At 40.5% G+C, this 20,161-nt stretch overlaps 1 protein-coding gene across 1 annotated transcript in view; it reads left to right on the top strand.

Moving 5' to 3' along the window:
- LOC124788538 overlaps positions 1-20,161 on the top strand; it is a 266,831-nt gene that overhangs the window by 148,925 nt on the left and 97,745 nt on the right. The window contains exons 4-7 of the mRNA XM_047255808.1: positions 1,390-1,461; positions 1,550-1,690; positions 4,489-4,564; positions 19,544-19,731. Of these exons, the coding sequence (XP_047111764.1) occupies positions 1,390-1,461; positions 1,550-1,690; positions 4,489-4,564; positions 19,544-19,731 (477 nt within the window). The remainder of the gene's footprint in view (positions 1-1,389; positions 1,462-1,549; positions 1,691-4,488; positions 4,565-19,543; positions 19,732-20,161) is intronic.

Here is a 20,161-nt window from a genome sequence, read left to right on the forward strand (position 1 = left end):
AAATTGTGGAAATGTTTTATAAATCTGTATTTCCTGAAATTAAATGAGAATGAAGTTTGTGCATGTCTCCTTATAAAATTGCATTAATCTTTTTGAATGTGAGAGCTATTAGCACTTGTGATGTAATGTTGTCATATGATTCTTTTGAATACCTAACTATATCACTGTAGTATCTTTATAACTTTCTATTCAGAGGCACTGCATATAAAATTTTAATCATTGATATTACTATGTGTTTTCTTGTGACACTGTTAATGTTAATTTGATTTTAATATTTAGGATTTACACCAAGTTCATTGTTAGATGATAGTCTTTTATGATATAAACTTTTTCTAATTTGAAACTTCATGGCAGATTAAAACTTTGTGCCAGACTGAGACTCGAACTCGGGACCTGCCTTTCACAGGCAAGTGCTCTACGAACTACCAAGCACATCTCACAAGCCATTCCCACAGCTTTGATTCCACCAGTACATCTCATATCTTTCAAGCTTCACGCAAGCTCTCCTGTGACCGTTGCAGAACTAGCACTCCTGGAAGAAAGGATACTTCATAGACATGGTTTTGCCACAGCTTGGGGGATGTTTCCAGAATAAAATTTTCACTCTGCAGCAGATTGTGCGCTGATATGAAACTTTCTGGCAGATTAAATCTGTGTGCTGGACTGAAACTTGAACTCGGGACCTTTGCCTTTCATGAGCAAGTACTCTACCAACTGAGCTACCCAAGCACGACTCACGACCCATCCCCACAGCTTCAATTCAGCCAGTACCTTGTTTCTTATGTTCTAGACTTCACAGGAGCTCTCCTGCAAACATTGCAGAACTAGCTTTCCTGAAAGAAAGGTAGAACGCTTGCCCACAAAAAGCAAAGTTTTCTGAGTTCGTGTCTCGTTCTGGCACACAGTTTTAATCTGCCAGGTAGTTTCATATCAGTGCACACTCCACTGCAGAGTTAAAATTTCATCTTGGTATTTCCAATTTCCTTAAAAAATTAACAAAGAGATAATCCTGATAACCTGGATCTATATATTTTAAATTGATTTATAAAAAAATATTAATCTGATATTTTTTGTTAGTTGTCAGTTATATCAGTCATACCACTAATATCTGTGGAATTACATTTTCTGAAGTGTCTCCCATCTGGTTTTATATTTTATGTAGGCAGTGTTCATAGTGACATTCTTTTCCTTATCAGCATAATATATTAATCACACTTATTTGATCTCATTAGCACATGAAAATAAATATTTATTGCTGAAATGGTGAGTTTCAGGAGCATTTTTTCTTTTTCTTTTTCTTTTTTTTGTTATCCTTAACTTTGATTTCTGGCAAACTTAAATTTAAAAATAAGTGTTGAAGACTGACTTATGAATATTTTTTCCCAACAGTGTTGTACCCTCCAATGTTTTCTACCATGGGATGAATGACGGGACAGCGGACTTTAATCCAGATGACACTGTGTAAGTAAAATCTTCAGCATTCATTACTCTAGCTGCTACCATGTGACTTAAGTGTATTCTGATTCCCTGTTCTTTTTGTTTTTTACAGTGGTGAATTAATACCCAAGAAAAACTGGAATAATTTTGTGCAATCAGTTCGCTCAAAGCTTACTGTGAAACAGGTAGTTGACGGTGTAAGGAATGGAGCAGAATTATCCTTTGATTATCTTTTATTGGTGCTGACAGCAGAGTAAGATATTCAATATTTTATTCATTTCTGTTTTTAGTTGTTTCATTATGTTGGTTATTGTATAATGTTTCTTCAAAGACTTGTTTAATTTTAAAAATGTAATGTAAGGTTTCAGTTGTATTAAAAGTTGACAATATCTTTTAATTAATCTGAATTATCTTTTACTTAAACATACATATAGATCAAACGACTTTATGGTGCATAATTGCGGTGGTTCATATCGAGCAGTCTCTTTCTCATTTCATTTAGGAACGTCTACTTTTTCCTGCATTACCTTGTCTTTAAGGACTTACGCTGAACACACAAAAAGGCGGAAGAACAATTTTACAACCTGCTTCAAATATTATTTTTTTGTGTATTAGCAGTGTAGTCATTGTTCCTCATGGCTCTGCTATGGGCCGTGAGAAGTCAGAGTCTTTGTATCAGTTTAGATACTTGTCAAATAATTCATTCACAACTATCTTGTATGACCCTTTTATATTGTGGCTGATGATGCATGTGTTTTTCTGCCTTCTGGTAATTAGCCTGTTGAAATCTGTGTTTACTGTTGTTACTTGTGTGAGCGCGCACACACACACACACACACACACACACACACACACACACACACACACACACACACACACACTACTCTATCTGCATAACTACACTGTTCAGGCAGAATGCACTGTGCTGGGACTGCAGTTCTGCAGCTTGACCTGTGTGATGGATTGTATCAGGTATGTCAGGTGAAGTGGGTAAGGGTAAAAAAGAGTTGGGCCGAGGAGGACAGTTGCATAAGGTGGTTGACAGCTGAGAGGGAATGGAATAGGTATGCAGGAGGGAGAGGCAGCAGTTGTATGGATGGGACTGCAACAGTGATACTGGCACTGATGAGTTAGTTCGAGCAGTGCACAAAGATGACAATAGCATTTAGTGGTGGGGTGGGAGATGACTACAGAACAGAGGAAGGGGAGACTGTTGTGAAGAGGCTGTGGGCACAGGTTAAATAAAGACAAGATTCCTGCAATAGGATAGGGTGGGTGTGGAGCAGGGGACTAGCAGAGACTGAGGCCAGGAGCAGTATCGGAATGTATTGCAGGACAACTGCCAATCCATGGTTCAGAAAAAATGCCTTGGGGGCAAAGGTCCAGATGGCAGGTGTTACGAAGCAGCCAGTGAAACTGAAAATGTGCTCAGCAGCAGTTCTGCCACTTGGTGGTCAGTTCAGTTCGAGTCCACAGTTTGGCAGTGCCATTAGTTCGGATGGGCAGCCAGTTGATGGTCAAGCTCACATAAAATGCTGTGCAGAAATTACAGCAGAGGTGGTATATGACATGACTGTTTCACTGGCGGTTCTGCCTTTGGTTGAGTAGGGAAGCCTGTGATGAAATCGGAGTAAGAAGTGCTGGGTGGAGGTATCAGACAGCACTTGCTGTGCTCAAACTTTCACTAAGGCCCTCAGAGACACGCACTATCCATTCTGGACTGAAAAAGCTGAACCGCAATATTTACTAAGACTTCCACTATCTATAATTGTGACTGGAAATGAGGAAAATCATAGCACAAACCTTCCGTGGGCATGGCACCTGTTGACAACTTAATGCCTCTGCCATTCGTTTAGTTAACTGCCCCTTCTGGGAAGTTCAACCCTTCCTTCTCACACATTTTCACACCTTCTTCCTTGGGATTAATCCAGTTTGTAGTGACTAACAATAAAGAGAGATGAATACTTTAACTCTGTTGTGAATCCATGGGCTTTTAATTGTAACACTTTTAACAATCACATTCACAGTACTCTTTTTATGATGTAATTTTGTAACTCATTTATTGAGAAGGGAATGTTGCAGATTTGTTCAATTTAAGACATTCATATATGCTAAATAATGTTTTGATAGAAAGTCACTTCATGACATATCAAACAATGGAAAATCCTAGAAGGAATAATGACAATATTACGAAAAAGATATATTGCCACTCACCAAAAGAGGAGATATTGAGTCACAAACAGGCATAAACCTGTGCTAGTTCATACATTCATCCCCTTCCCTCCATGCATTCCAGCACAACACACAACTAATCTGTCTCCTTTCTTCCCCTCTCGACTACTTCTCCCACTCTCTCCTCCTAAACCTCCCAACTCCACCTAGCAACCCTACACTAACTAACTAACTACACTATCCTCACCACATCCCAGTGCTACACCCTCCCGTCTCTCCCCTGCTATACCTTCCCCCTTGCCACCCCAGCCTCCTCCTTCCCCCCCACCACCCAGATTGCTTCTCCCATCAAACACAGTTGCTTGCAGTCAGGCCTCAGTGGCCAGAGACTGATAGTGTGTTTGTGTGTGTGAGATGTGCTTGTGTGAATGTGTGTGTGTGTGTGTGTGTGTGTGTGTTTTTTTTTTTTTTTTTTTTTAAATGTTAGAAGAAGAACTTTTGGCCAAAAGCACACACGTATAGCAGCATTTTTGTTGTGCCTGTCTGCATTTCAGCATCTTCTCTGTATGGTGAGTAGCAATCTGTTTTTTCTTAACTTCAAGATGTACTGTACACATATCTTATTCTGGGCAGCACTGTACATCTTCATGGTAGAATGCAAGTTAAGTAAACTGCAGTTATGATGACCTCAAAATTGGTGACACTTGGTTCCAGACTGTGTGCTCCTCTCATAAAATGCACTTATTTCTCCTTTTATAATACTGATGAGTACTGAAAGCTTAAACGGCAAATACTGAAGCAAAATGTCATTATATTTTTTCCATTGCTGTCATTTCATAATTTTACACAATTTTCACCTGCGACATTTGTATCTTATAGCATAATTGCTGCCGTTGGCCTACTGGAGAACAACTCTGTCAACATTGTAGCAGCTATGCTTGTCTCGCCACTAATGGTGAGTGTTTATGGTAGATGTTACCTGTTAACAGATTTGAAATTTAATATATTAATTAATATTTCTGGATAAATAATTTATGTGGAAAAAATTATATGATTTTATGTTGGCGGTATTAAAGTTTTTTTCTGCTAATATTTTCATATTTTTCCCACCTGGAAACAGACATTTAAACATTTTTTCAGTTTCATGAGGTGAGTGATAAGTGCAGTAAACTACACAGCAAAGAGAAACATTTATTTCTCAGTCCCAAACAGCTCAGTACTGGTGGTCCAATAATGTTACAATTGTTTCATTCTCTCAGGAAATGGATTTATTTTCTGTGTAGCTTAATATTAATTTGCAGTGCAGATACCTTGTCATTCATTAAGAATAACAAAATTCTGCTGCCTTAGCTGGGTTAGGAAACAAAAAAAGGTCATGGGCCCAAATCAGCAGAATAAGGTAGCTAGGGAATTATTTTATATTGAACAAGTAGTGTTCTGCAGTTGGCAGATATTGGAAATACGTCATATCCAATTCTTCTGTAGCCCAGCTCATGCAGTTTTACTACCTCCGTTGTTGCCACATGTACAAATTCTTTGTCCTGATGCCAAAGCTGTTTTTTGTGTCTTAGTATTCATTGCTTCTACTTTAGTTTTGAAAATGTTACAGCAATATTGTATAGTAAGAGCCAATCAATGTTTGACCCATTTTTTTGTAATAAAAGTTGTTTTTGTAGTCTTCAGTTGAAGACTGGTTTATTGCAACTGAACATGCTAGCCAGTGCTGTGCAAGCCTCTTCATCTCTGTGTAACTACTGCAATCTAATCTATTTGAACCTGCTTACTGCATTCGTGCCTAGTCTCCTTCTACAATTTTTATTCGTGTTCTTTCCTGCTATACCAGATTGATTGTTCCATGATCCTTCAGAATGAGTCCTATCAACTGATCCCTTCTAATAGTCAGGTTGTGGCATGAATTTCTTTTTTTCCTCCAATTTGACTCAGTACCTCCTCACCAGTTATTCGATCTACCCATTAAATCTTCAACAATTTTCTGTAACAGTACATCTCAAAAGCTTATGTTCTCTTCTTGTCTCAAATGCTTGTTGTTCATGTTTCACTTCGATGCAAGACTACACTCCACACAAAGACCTTTAGAAAAGGCTTCCTGATGCTTAAATTTAAGTTACATGTCAACATATTCCACTTTTTCAGAAGTAACAATATTATGAAAAGGGAAGTTGCTACTCACCATATAGTGGAGATAGGCACAGATAGGCACACCAAAGAGACTGTCACAAATAAATAAAGCTTTTGGCCATTAAGGCTTTTTAACAATAGACATAGCCACACACATACACACACACACACACACACACACACACACACACACACACACACACACACGTATGCAAATGCAATTCACACACATGACTGCAGTCTCAGGCAACTGAAACCACACTGCAAGCAGTGGCACCAGTGCATGATGGGAGGGTCAACTGGGTGGGGGTAAGGAGGAGGCTGGGGCAGGAAGGCTGGATAGTATGGTGGGGGTGGTGGACAGTGAAGTGCTGTAGGTTAGACATAGGGCAGGGGAGAGGTAGGGAGGGGGGAAGTAGCAGAAAATGAGAGAAGTAAAAAGACTGAGTGTGATGGTGGAATGGTGGTGGTGTAGTGCTGGAAAGGGAACAGGGAAGGGGCTGAATGGGTGAGGACAGTGACTAACGAAGGTTGAGGCCAGGATGCTTCCTGGAACATAGGATGTATTGCAGGGAGAGTTCCCACCTGCAAAATTCAGAAAAGTCAGTGTTGGTGTGAAGGATCCATATGGCACAGGCCATAGAGCAGTCATTGAAATGAAGGATGTCATATTTGGCAGCGTGTTCAGCAACAGGGTGGTCCACTTGTTTCTTGGCCACAGTTTGTCGGTGGGCATTCATGCGGACAGACAGCCTGTTTGTTATCGTACCCACATAGAATGCAGCACAGTGGTTGCAGTTTAGTTTGTAGATCACATGACTGGTTTTACAGGTAGCCCTGCCTTTGATGGGACAGGTGGTGTTCGTGACCGGACCGGAGTAGGTGGTGGCGGAAGGATGTATGGAACAGGTCTTGCATCTAGGTCTATTACAGGAGTATGAGCTATAAGGTAAGGAGTTGGGAGCAGTGGTTGTGTAAGGATGGACAATTATATTGTATTGGTTTGGTGGATGGTGGAATACCTCTGTAGGAGGCATGGGAAGGATAGTGGGCAGTACATTTCTCATTTCAGGGCACAACAAAAGGTAGTCGAAACCTTGGCAGAGAATGTAATTCAGTTGATCCAGTCCTGGGTGGTACTGAGTTATGAGGGGATTGCTCCTTTATGGCTGGATGGTTGGACTTTGGGAGGTGGTGGGAGACTGAAAAGATAAGGCACAGGAGATTTGTTTTTGTACAAGGTTGTCTGTGAAGGCTTCAGTGAGACCTTCAGTATATTTCAAGAGGGGCCACTCGTCACTGCATATGCGATGATCACGGGTGGCTAGGCTGTATGGAAGGGTCTGCTTGGTACAGAACAGGTGGCAGCTGTCGAAGTGAAGGCATCGCTGGTGGTTAGCAGGTTTGATATGGATGGAGGTACTGATGTGGCCATCTTTGAGGTGGAGGTCAACATTTAGGAAGGTGACTTGTTGGATTGAGTAGGACCAGGTGAAACAAATGGGGGAGAAATTGTTGAGGTTCTGGAGTAATGTGGATATGGTGTCCTCACCATCAATCCAGATCACAAAGATGTCATCAATGAATTTGAACAAGGTGAGGGGTTTAGGATTCTGGGCTTTTAGGAAGGATTCTTATAGATGGCCCTTGAATAGGTTTTCATATGATGGTACAATGCGGGTACGCATAGCCGTACCCCAGATTTGTTTGTAGGTAATGCCTTCAAAGGAGAAGTAATTGTGGGTGAGGATATAGTTGGCCATGGTGACTAAGAAGGAGGTTGTTGGTTTGGAATCTGTCGGGCATTGGGAAAGGTAGTATTCAATAGCAGTAAGGTCATGGGCATTAGGAATGTTAGTGTAAACAGAGGTGGCATCAATAGTGATGAGCAGGGCACTGTGTGGTAAAGAGACAATAATTGTGGAGAGTCGGTGGTTGGTATCTTGTATATAGGAGGGTAGGTATGGATAATAGGCTGAAGGTGTTGGTCTGTGAGAGCAGAGATTCTCTCAGTGGGGGCACAGTAAACAGCCACAATGAGATGTCCTGGGTGGTTGGGTTTATGACCTTTAGGAAGCTTATAGACAGTAGGAGCACAGGGAATGGTAGGGGTGAGTAGAGAGATGGACTCTGGGGAGAGGTTCTGGGATAAGCCTAAGGATTTGAGTAGTGACAGGAGATCCTACTGGATTTATGGAATGGGGTCACTGTGGCAAGGTTTGTAGGTGGAAGTATTTGACAGCTGGCAGAGTCCTTCTGCCAGGTAATCCTTGCGGTTCAAAACAACAGTGGTGGAGTCTTTGTCTGTAGGTAAGATTATATTGTAGGGATCAGTTTTTAGATGGTGGAATGCCGTTGTTTCTGCAGATGCGAAGTTAGTTTGCATGTTGACAGATTTGGGGAATGATGGTGAGGCAAGGTTTGAGGTTAAGAAATTTGGGAAATTAACAGGGGGTTATTTGGGGGCACTGGGGGTGGATCACAGTTGGATGGAGAAGTGAACTGAGTTAGGCAGGGTTCAATATTGGTCTTTGGTTGAGTCTGATTAGTAGCACTGCTAGCAAAAAAGTGTTTTCACTGTAGGGACCGAGGGAAGGACAGAAGATCTTTAACAAGCCCTGCATGATTGAATTTGGGAGTGAGGCAAAAAGTGGGGCCTGATATTTCTGTGGGGCTAAGGCTTCTGGAGGAAAGGTTCATGACTGTGTTAAGGGTCTATTTAGGTTCTGGATTCTGTGCAGTGGTGGGAGGGAGTTTTGGAGAGTGGGGTAAGTGTAGTATGTCTGCAAGACAGAGTTTGTCAGCTATGAGGGGATGTGCGGGAGGTTTCGAGGTTGTTGTAGAGGCAGTGGACTGTGGTACTCCAATGCAGGAGTAGGAATTGAGCAGAATGGAGAGCATTAGAGGTGGCTTTGTTCATGCTTCTCTAGTTCCTGCAGGGCAAGAATTTCAATGTGTGTTATGGGTTCCAGGAATTTGGGATTGCATAGCAGGAGAATTTTGTGGATGAAGAGAAGGTACTGTAAGGTGGTTTCGGCCTGGTTGATTTGGTTTTGCAGGACTATTTTGTTGAGGGCTAAGGATTGATGGAATAGGATCAGATGGAGGTCATTGTGGAGGGAGGGGTAATTTGATGGTAAGGCCATTTCGGGGGTTTTCATGAGCCAACCAACTATGCGGGTACAGTATGTGGGATTGGTATCTGACTAGGGATAAGGAAAATTTTCTGTATTGACGCAGATGGAATGAGCAAGGATCCATGGTGATGGAAAATATGCAAAAAATCATGTAAATAACATAGAATTATGTCTGATAAATTTTGCAAAAATACTCCCAAATATGTGGGAAAAATCATGAGAAGACTGAAATGGAAGCCAGAGGTGGAAACAAGATGAAATTTGAGGGAGTCGACGATAGCAAAATAGATATATTACTGTTGGTAGCAGACCTGAGGGTGGATAAGAGTGAAGAAGGGGGATGGCAGATGTGACAGAATGAGGTGGAATTTTTCTGACTTAGATCTTTCAGTGCTCTGTCAAATTCTTCACACAGTATCATATCTCCCATTTCATCTTTATCTACATCCTCTTCCAGTTCCATAATATTGCCCCTTGTATAGGCATTCTATAAACTCCTTTCACATTTCTGGTTTGCCTTCTTTGCTTAAGACTGGTTTTCCATCTGAGCTCTTGATATTCATACAGCTGGTTCTCTTTTCTCCAATGGTCTCTTTAATTTTCTTGTAGGCAGTATCTATCTTACCCAGAGTGATAGATGCCTCTACATCCTCACATTTGTCATCTAGCCATCCTTGCTTAGCCATTCTGCATTTCCTGTGATCTCATTTTTGGTATATTTGTATTCCTTTTTGCCTGTTTCATTAACTGCATTTTTATATTTTCTCCTTTCATCAGTTAAATTCAGTACCTCTTCTGTTACCCAAGGATGTCTACTAGCCCTTGTCTCTCTTTTTTTTTTTTACTTAGATGATCGTCTGCTGCCTTCCATCTTTCAAACCTACATATTCTTCTTCTACTATATTTCTTTCCACTGTATTTGTCAATCATTCCCTAATGCTCTCTCTGAAACTCTCTACAACCTCTGGTTCTTTCAGTTTATCAAGGTCCCACGTCCTTAAATTCCTACCTTTTTGCAGTTTCTTCAGTTTTAGTCTACAGTTCATAACCAATAAATTGTGGTCAGAGTCCACATCTACCCCTGGAAATGTCTTACAGTTTAAAACCTGGTTCCTAAATCTCTGTCATACCATTACTTAATGTATCTGGAATTGTCCAGTGTCTCCAGGACCCATCCACATATACAACCTTCTTTCATGATTCTTAAACCAAATGTTAGCTATGATTAAGCTATGCTCTGTGAAAAATTCTACCAGGCAGCTTCCTCTTTCATTCCTTACCTCCTTCTTAGTCACCATGGCCAACTATATCCTCACCCACAATTACTTCTCCTTTGAAGGCATTACCTACAAACAAATCTGGGGTACGACTATGGGTACCCGCATTGTACCATCATATGAAAACCTATTCAAGGGCCATCTATAAGAATCCTTCCTAAAAGCCCAGAATCCTAAACCCCTCACCTTGTTCAAATTCATTGATGACATCTTTGTGATCTGGATTGATGGTGAGGACACCATATCCACATTACTCCAGAACCTCAACAATTTCTCCCCCATTTGTTTCACCTGGTCCTACTCAATCCAACAAGTCACCTTCCTAAATGTTGACCTCCACCTCAAAGATGGCCACATCAGTACCTCCATCCATATCAAACCTGCTAACCACCAGCGATGCCTTCTCTTCGACAGCTGCCACCTGTTCTGTACCAAGCAGACCCATATTCACCTACTACTTTTCTGTCTTATTCTTTCCTTACTATCGAATTCCAGTCCCCCATGGCTATTAAATCTTCATCTCCCTTAACCAGCTGAATAATTTCTTTTATTGCATCATACATTTCTTCAATATCCTCATCTGTGGAGCTAGTTGGCATATATACTTGTACTACTGTGGTAGGCATGGGCTTCATGGCTATCTTGGATACAACAATGCATTCACTATGCTGTTTGTGGTAGCTTATTTGCACTCCTATTTTTCATTCATTATTAAACCTACACCTACAATACCGCTATTTGATTTTGTATTTATAACTCTGTATTGACCTGACCAGAAGTCTTGTTCCTCATGTCACCGAACTTCACTAATTCCCACTACATCTAGCTTTAAGCTATCCATTTCCCTTTTTTAATTTTCTAACCTACCTGCCTGATTAAGGGATCTGACATTCCATGCTCTCTGATCCACAGAATGCCAGTTTACTTTCTCTTGATAATGACATCCTTCTGAGTAGTTCCCACCTGAAGATCCAAATGGGGGACTATTTTACCTCTGGAATATTTTACCCAAGAGGTTGCCATCATCATTTAACCATGCAATAAAGTTGCATGCCCTTGGGGAAAATTACAGCTGTAGTTTCCCCTTGCTTTCAGCCTTTTGCAGTACCAGCACAGCAAGGTCGTTTTGGTTAATATTACAAGGCCAGATCAGTCAATCATCCAGACTGTTAGCCCTGCAACTGCAGGAAAGGCTGCTGCTCCTCTTCAGGAACCACACATATGCCTATCCTCTCATCAAATACCCCTCCCTTGTCATTGCACCTATGGTATGGCTACCTGTATCACTGAGGCATGTGAACCTCCATACCAGCAGCAAGGTTCATGGTTCTTGGGAGGTGGGGGGATATACAAAACTGCATGAAGTGGAAAATTAAATGATTGGTGCCAAACACTTCATAAATGGGATTTTACCTATTCCCTGACCCTTTGCAATGCTTTTACATTGTTTAGAGTATGTATTGTATGTTGCACATTAGGTTGCTAATGAGACAAATTATACACATGAATAAAAATGAATGTTATTTTATTTGATTTTACTTACATAATACAAAATGATTTTTATATAGTGATTTCACTATATTGTTGAATGTTGTCTCATTATTGCGCTAAAAATTGTAAAACAACATTCTAAAGTGAAAATTTGATTATAAATTAAAAAACAAATCAAATAGCAATATTTTATCATATATGAAACATTTTGGAAGAATGTCTTTCTTAAGTGTCACAAAAGAATGCCTTATATTCAAAGTAGCTAACATTTTTCAGGCTTGAATGACCTAGTATAATAGTCCTTGAAATGCTCATTTCCTCAATTACCATTGGTGGCATATGCAAAATACAGTTATATCTTTTGACCAAAGTGGGTGAATTGAAATTCTCTTTATTTGCTCGCTTCCAATCTCTTATCACCTTCCTTGGATCTTCTGTGATGGCATTTCTTGTTGCATAACAAGGCAAAAACTGTAGGAACTACAAATGAACTGTGTACAGCAGGACAGACTGCCAGTTTTTCATAGGAGTTTAGTCTAAGAATCAAATTCAAGATGTGGAGCCACTCACTGCAAAGGCCAGCTTGCCATAGATTGGTGGCAAGAATTCAAGAATTGAAAAGTTCTTCAAGAGATATGGCATTAAGTGCAGAATTAATTTTCATTCTATAGTGAAATGAGTGCTGATTTGAAACTTTGTGGCAGATTAAATTTTTATGATGGACCAAGCTTTGAACCTGGAACATTTGCCATTTATGTACAAGTGATGTGCCAACAGAGCTAGCCAAGAACAAATCATGACCCACAGTCACAGCCTGACTCCCTTGAGAACCGTCTCAACTAGCTTCCAGACTTCTCAGAAGTCCTTCTGCATACTTTGCAGAATTAGCACTCCTGGAAGAAATGATATTGTGGAGAATTGGCTTAGCCACAGCCTAGGGGATTGCTTGAGAATGAATTATCAGTCTGCATCAGGCATTGATTTGAAAGTTCCTGACAGATGAAAACTGTCTGCTGTACCATGCACAGTGAAAATTCATTCAGGGAAAAATCCTTTAGGCTGTCTCTAAGCCAATTCTCTGCAATCTCCTTTCTTCCTGAATTGTTAGTCATGAAGGTATACAGGAGAACTTCTGGGAAGTTTGTAAGGTAGTAGAGGAGGTACTGGTTGAAGTAGGGCTATGAGGGAAAATTTTGACTCATAGTTGGATAGCTCAGTCAGTGGAGCAGTTGCTTGTGAAAGGCAAGGAATCCAGGATAGAGTATTGGTCTGACACGTAGGTTTAAACTGACTTTAAGTGTGGTTTTCATCTACTGGCAAGATTGAGGTATCTGCTATGTTCAGTCAAAAATGACCTTGTCCTTATAAAATACAGCATATAGAAGATTCCATGCTAGTGCAGAAAGTCCTACATTGAGCAGATATGCTGCCCTTTGCAAGAATGCTGAGCTGAATTCCATCAATAGATACACATCAGCCATTCTGACAAATCAGCAGTAACACAGTGTTGTCTATACAAGGGGCATTGTATGTTTTGTGGGAGAACTGAAGTTTTATCTTCAGCATCATTGTTCTGGGATTGTGTTAGTAAGGAAGCCATAGTACCTTTATGGCATACATGCTAATTTACAAGGGTGCAGGATTGACATCTAGTGCTGTTTGCCATTAAATTAAAACTGAAGAAACAGGATCCTCTGATTACAGATGTGATACAGCTTATTGCAGAATTTTAATTTGGCTTTTTTTACCACAGCAATTCCCAGTACCACAACAATTGCACATGTTGCACACATGGAAGGCCTCTCTTGGGCTACCAGCAGGGAGCACTGTCTTGCAACTAGAAGTGCTTTTTTGTGCACACATGATTCCTGTCCATAGGCCCAATAAATCTGGACACTGCTCAAATATCACTTGTCACGTCTTGTGGCAGTAACTGCTGCAGGCAACTGACAGTGCCAAACAGTTGCTTCTATGAAATATTGTTGGACTTAGCATTACGGAATCTGGCAGCAAACAAGAAAAGCGTATTTACAACAATCAACCAGAAAAGCCTGAAAAGTCATAGTATGATTCTGTACCAAAGAGGCCTTTATTTTGTGTTACTACAGTAATGTCATTACTTACTGTATTATTGAACTCAGTTTGCGCATTTGCACCTGTATATAAAATATCTTAGACATAATCAGTCCAACAGTTGCTGTGTATGTTCATTTTTTTAAATCTACTTCATTTGGATTCAATGAATTGTTGAATGATGATGATTCCTTGAAACTACACTACTGACCACTAAAATTGTTACACCATGAAGATGACATGCTACAGACATGAAATTTAACCAACAGGAAGAAGATGCTGTGATATGCAAATGATTAGCTTTTCAGAGCATTCCCACAAGGTTGGCGCCGGTGGCGACACCTACAATGTGCTGACATGAGGAAAGTTTCCAACCAATTTCTTATACACAAACAGCAGTTGACCAGCGTTGCCTGGTGAAATGTTGCTGTGATGCCTCGTGTAAGGAAGAGAAATGCGTACCATCATGTTTCTGACTTTCATAAAGGTCGGATTGTAGCCTATCGCAATTGCGGTTTATCGTATCGCGACATTGCTGCTCGCGTTGGTTGAGATCCAATGACTGTTAGCAGAATATGGAATCGGTGGGTTCAGGAAGGTAATACGGAATGCCGTGCTGGATCCCAATGGCCTTGTATCACTAGCAGTTGAGATGACAGGCATATTATCTGCATGGCTGTAATGGATTGTGCAGCCACGTCTCAATCCCTGAGTCAACAGATGGGGATGTTTGCAAGACAACAACCATCTGCATGAACAGTTCGATGACGTTTGCAGCAGCATGGACTATCAGCTCGGAGACCATGGATGTGGTTACCCTTGACACTGCATCACAGACAGGAGTGCCTGTGTTGGTGTACTCAACGATGAACCTGGATGCACGAATGGCAAAACGTATTTTTTTTTGGATGAATCCAGGTTCTGTTTACAGCATCATGATGGTCACATCCATGTTTGGCAACATTGTGGTGAATGCACATTGGAAGTGTGTATTCGTCATTGCCATACTGGTGCATCACCCTGCGTGATGGTATGGGGTGCTATTGGTCACCTCTTTTTCACATTGATGGCACTTGGAACAGTGAACGTTACATTTCAGATGTGTTACGACCCGTGGCTCTACCCTTCATTCGAACCCTACGAAACCCTACATTTCAGCAGGATAAAGCACGACGGCATGTTGCAGGTCCTGTACGGGCCTTTCTAGATACAGAAAATGTTCGACTGCTGCCCTAGCCAGCACATGCTCCAGGTCTCTCACCAACTGAAAACGTCTGGTCAATGGTGGCCGAGCAACTGGCTCATCACAATATGCCAGTCACTACTCTTGATGAACTGTGGTATCGTGTTGAAGCTGCATGGGCAGCTGTATCTGTACATGCTATCCAGGCTCTGTTTGACTCAATGCCCAGGCATATCAAGACCGTTATTACGGCCAGAGGTGGTTTTTATGGGTACTGATTTCTCAGGATCTACGCACCCAAATTGCGTGAAAATGTAATCACATGTCAGTTCTAGTATAATATATTTGTCCAATGAATATCTGTTTATCATCTGCATTTCTTCTTGGTGTAACAATTTTAATGGACAGTAGTGTACAAAGGCCTACATACTGAAAATTAACCGAAATCTATCTCAGAACATCCTTTTGTTGAAAACAAGAGTGTTCCAAAAACTAAATCTCTGGACCACTCGCTGCAACTTTTCAGCTTTTTCACTTGAATCATGGGAAGAAATATGGTGCTATAGGAATTAGGCTTGTCACATCCTATATCTTTCTGTTCTGACAACTGGGAATTCTTTTCCAAGATCTTCACCATCTCATTCAAATGTTTCAGACACCAAAGTCCTATCAATTATACCTCTTGCATGAAGTGTAGACTGGTGTACTATTACTTACTGATATAGCCATGTTAAAACAGTTACTTCAAAATTCAGTAGGAGAAAATTCATTCTTTCTGCCATGTTTTGTCACCAAGACTTATTCCTGTGTGAAACTCTGATAATATGTGTTTTTCTTAGCAAAATTGTTGCGTACTATTTGTAGATACACTAAGACAAGGAAAAAACAATATCTGAAACCGATAATGAACAAACATAAAGTAAAGTAGAAATTAACCAGTACAAGACTGCAGCTCCACCAACTGAACAGCTTCAACTTTGAGCAGCTAGTAAGAGACCGAGACAGAAATATAGACATCTAAATCTACATACATATTCCACTGTATGGGCATGGCAGAGGGTAGCTTATACTACTACTGCTACTACTAGCAAACTCCTTTTGTGTTCCACTTGCAGATAGAGGAAGGGAAAAACAACTGTCTATAAACCTCTGTAAAACCCTAATTTATCTTACCTTATTTTCATGGTCCTTATGCAGAATTTCTGTTGGCAGCAGTGCAATCATTCTGCAGTTGGCCTTAAATGCCAATTCTCTAAATTTTCTCAATAGTGCCTCATGGGAAGAACATCATTGCTCCTCCAGGGATTCCCATTTAAGTTCACAAGGTATCTCCGTAAGACTTGTGTGCTGATCGCACTTACCAGTAATGAATCTAGCTGCACACATCTGAACTGCTGTGGTGTTTAATCAGACCTTGTGGTGATACCAAATGCTCAAGCAGTACTCAAGAATGGGTCATTCTAATGTTCTGTTTGCCATGCCCTTTATAGATGAACTACACTTTCCCAAAATTCTTCAAATAAAATGAAATTCACCTTCCCTATTACCAACCTGATTCCAATTCGTACCACTTTGTAATATTATGCCTAGATATTCAATCGATGTGACTATATCAAGCAGCACACTACTATTGCTGTATTCAGATGTCACTGTGTTGTTTTTCCCACTCACCTGCATTAACTTACATTTTTCTATGTTTAGAGTGAGCTACCTTTCATCACACCAATTAGAAATTCTATCAGTGTCATTCTATAGCCTCTTATAGTCGCTCAATGATGATGCCTTCCCATACACCACAATGTTATCAACAAACAACCATGAATTTTTCTCACCCTGTTCATCAGATCATTTATAAATATAGAGAAAAAGAGCTGTCCTGTCGCACTTCCATGTAGCACTCCTGATGATACACTTGTTTGTGAACACTCACTGTCGAGGACAATGTACTGGGTTCTGTGACTTAAAAAGTCTTTAAATCACTCATGTACACTATGCGATCAAAAGTATCCAGACACCTGGCTGAAAATGACTTACAAATTCGTGGCGCCCTCCATCGGTAATGCTGGAATTCAATATGGTGTTGGTCCACCCTTAGCCTTGATGACAGCTTCCACTCTCACAGGCATATGTTCAATCAGGTGCTGGAAGGTTTCTTGGGGGATGGCAGCCCATTCTTCATGAACTGCTCCACTGAGGAGAGGTATCAATGTCGGTTGGTGAGGTTTGGCACAAAGTAGGCATTCCTTGGCACAAAGTAGGCATTCCAAAACATTCCAAAGGTGGTCTATAGGATTCAGGTCAAGACTCTATGCAGACCAGACCATTACAGGGATGTTATTGTTGTGTAACCACTCCACCACAGGCCATGCATTATGAACAGGTGCTCGATCATGTTGAAAGATGCAATTGCCATCCCCAATTTGCTCTTCAACAGTGGGAAGCAAGAAGGTGCTTAAATCATCAATGTAGGCCTGTGCTGTGATAGTGCCACACAAAACAACAACTGGTGCAAGCCCCCTCCCTGAAAAATATGGCCACACAGAACACCACCACCACTACCTCCAAATTTTACTGTTGGCATTACATACACTGGCAGATGACATCTACCAGGCATTTGCCATACCCACACCCTGCCATTGGATCGCCACATTGTCTACCATGATTCATCACTCCACACAATGTTTTTCCACTGTTCAATCGTCCAATGTTTATGCTCCTTACATCAAGCAAGGTGTCGTTTGGCATTTACTGGCGTGATGTGTGGTTTATGAGCAGATGCTTGACCATGAAATCCAGTTTTTCTCACCTCCTGCCTAACTGTCATAGTACTTGCAGTGGTTCCTGATGCAGTTTGGAATTCCTATATGATGGTTTGGATAGATGTCTGCCTATTACACATTATGACCCTCTTCAACTGTCTGTGGTCTCTGTCAGTCAACAGATGAGATTGGCCTGTACGCTTTTGTGATGTACATGTCCCTTCATTTTTCCACTTCACTATCACATCGGAAAGAGTTTAGGGGTGTGGAAACCTTGCAGGCAGACGTATGACACAAGTGACACCCAATCACCTGACCATGTTTGATGTCCATTAGTTCTGCAGAGCACCCCATTCTGCTCTCTCACAATGTCTAATGACTGCTGAGGTCACTGATATGAAGGATCTGGCAGTAGGTGACAGCACAATGCACCTCATATGAAAAATGTATGTTTTTGGGGGTGTCTGGATATTTTTGATAACATAGAGTATATGGGAAACTAATCCTTATGCTTGGACCTCCATCAACAGTCTGCAGTGGGACACCATGTGAAATTCTGTCTGGAAATCTAGAAGTATGAACTCTGCCTGTTACCTTTCACTGATTCTTTGCAGGATAATAAATGAAAAACAACCAAGCACCCTAAATCCATTCTGATTTTTGGCAGAAGCTTTTCTGTCTCAAGGAAATTTATTACATTTGAATTAGAATGTGTTCAAGAACACAGCAGCAAGCTGATGTTAAAGGACAGTCTTGTGTAATTGTGTAATTATGTTAGGCTATCCTTTTACCTTTCATACATAAAGAATGACCTGCACTTTTCACCAGTCACTTGAACTTGACACTGGCTTGGAGTCATGGCAAGGTCTTTTACTAAGGTGTAACAGTGGAAGTTGAATGCTTTGTGCAGCGATCTTCTTATGAATGCATGAAATTCCGCTAACTTTTGCCTTTGAATATTTATAACTGAGAGAGCAACAGTCTCTGCTTTCTCAGCATTTTCCAATTTTATGATTAATCCATGATGGGTGCTTTCCATCCTTGGTCCACTTACATGGCACAAATGTCTCCAGAATGTGATTTACAATCAGTTTAAATTTTGCCCACAATTCTTCTATGTCCATTTGTTGTCTAAAACAGATGCTAACAACTGTTTACTTGCTTTCTCCAGCATAAATACTTCCCTAGCCTTCTTGGTGTATTTATTAACTTCAGTAACCATTGTCCCTGTAATGGCATTATGATCAGTAATCCCTATCTCTGTACTGACTCTGCTGATAAGGTCAGACCTGTATATAGCTACAAGGTCTAAAATATTTCTGTGGATCCAGGTTCTGGGTGACTTTTAAGAACTCTCATTTCCTAAACCTCACCAGTCCTTTCCCTTCACCAGTCTTCTTTCCCCTGCAACCAGTCTATCAGTAGATGAGCCACTTGCTCTGAAAGCTTGCAGATTTCAATTCCAACAATATAAGGAAAAGATAGATTGCTACTTACTGTAAAGATGGATGGGAATGTTGGAAATGACAGTCATGTATGTGAGGTGTACTTACTTGTGTGATTGAATGTTTCTGTGTGTTTCCTTCTCTGATGAAGACTGTGGCTGAAAGCTAATGTTTAATTATCTTTTAGTTGTACCTGTCTGCAGCTTAATGTGTCATCTTTATGTTAAATAGCAATCTATCTTTTCCTTATGTTAATGATTTCCTAACCTGGAGTTTTGTCAAATTTCAGTAACTTAATATGTGTGTTCTTCTGCCACCACTTGGTAAGTAAATTTTTTACCTATCCAATTACAGTTTAATTGTATAGTAATACAAACATTAAATTTTTGATAGATAAATTAATTTGCAACACATATTTTACTTACAAAAGGGACCTGTTATGGCTATGACTTTTGGTACAATGATAGCTGACTGGAAACTCTTCAAGATTGGTTTACGCAGTGAAGCTATTGGGTTACTTCTGTCTACACTGTTTGGATTTATTTTTGGCCTTCTACTTGGTACAACAGAATCACCTTGGGGATATGGAGACTGGCCAACTGAAGAAATGAAAGGCAGGTATGTGTTGCTGATAGTAATGATGCCTAGAAAAATCTGATATATATATGGATATAATAGAGGGAAACATTCCACATGGGAAAAATATATCTAAAAATAAAGATGATGTGACTTACCAAATGAAAGCGCTGGCAGGTCGATAGACGCACAAACAAACACAAACATACACACAAAATTCAAGCTTTCGCAAACAACGGTTGCTTTATCAGGAAAGAGGGAAGGAGAGGGAAAGACGAAAGGATGTGGGTTTTAAGGGAGAGGGTAAGGAGTCATTCCAATCCCGGGAGCGGAAAGACTTACCTTAGGGGGAAAAAAGGACAGGTATACACTCGCACACCACCCATATCCAACCGCACATACACAGACACAAGCAGACATTTTGCTAGTCTGTGTATTTACATATAAATGTATATGGACCATTTACGGATAG

The sequence above is a fragment of the Schistocerca piceifrons genome, chromosome 3, assembly GCF_021461385.2.
Source record: "Schistocerca piceifrons isolate TAMUIC-IGC-003096 chromosome 3, iqSchPice1.1, whole genome shotgun sequence".
NCBI lineage: Eukaryota > Metazoa > Arthropoda > Insecta > Orthoptera > Acrididae > Schistocerca > Schistocerca piceifrons.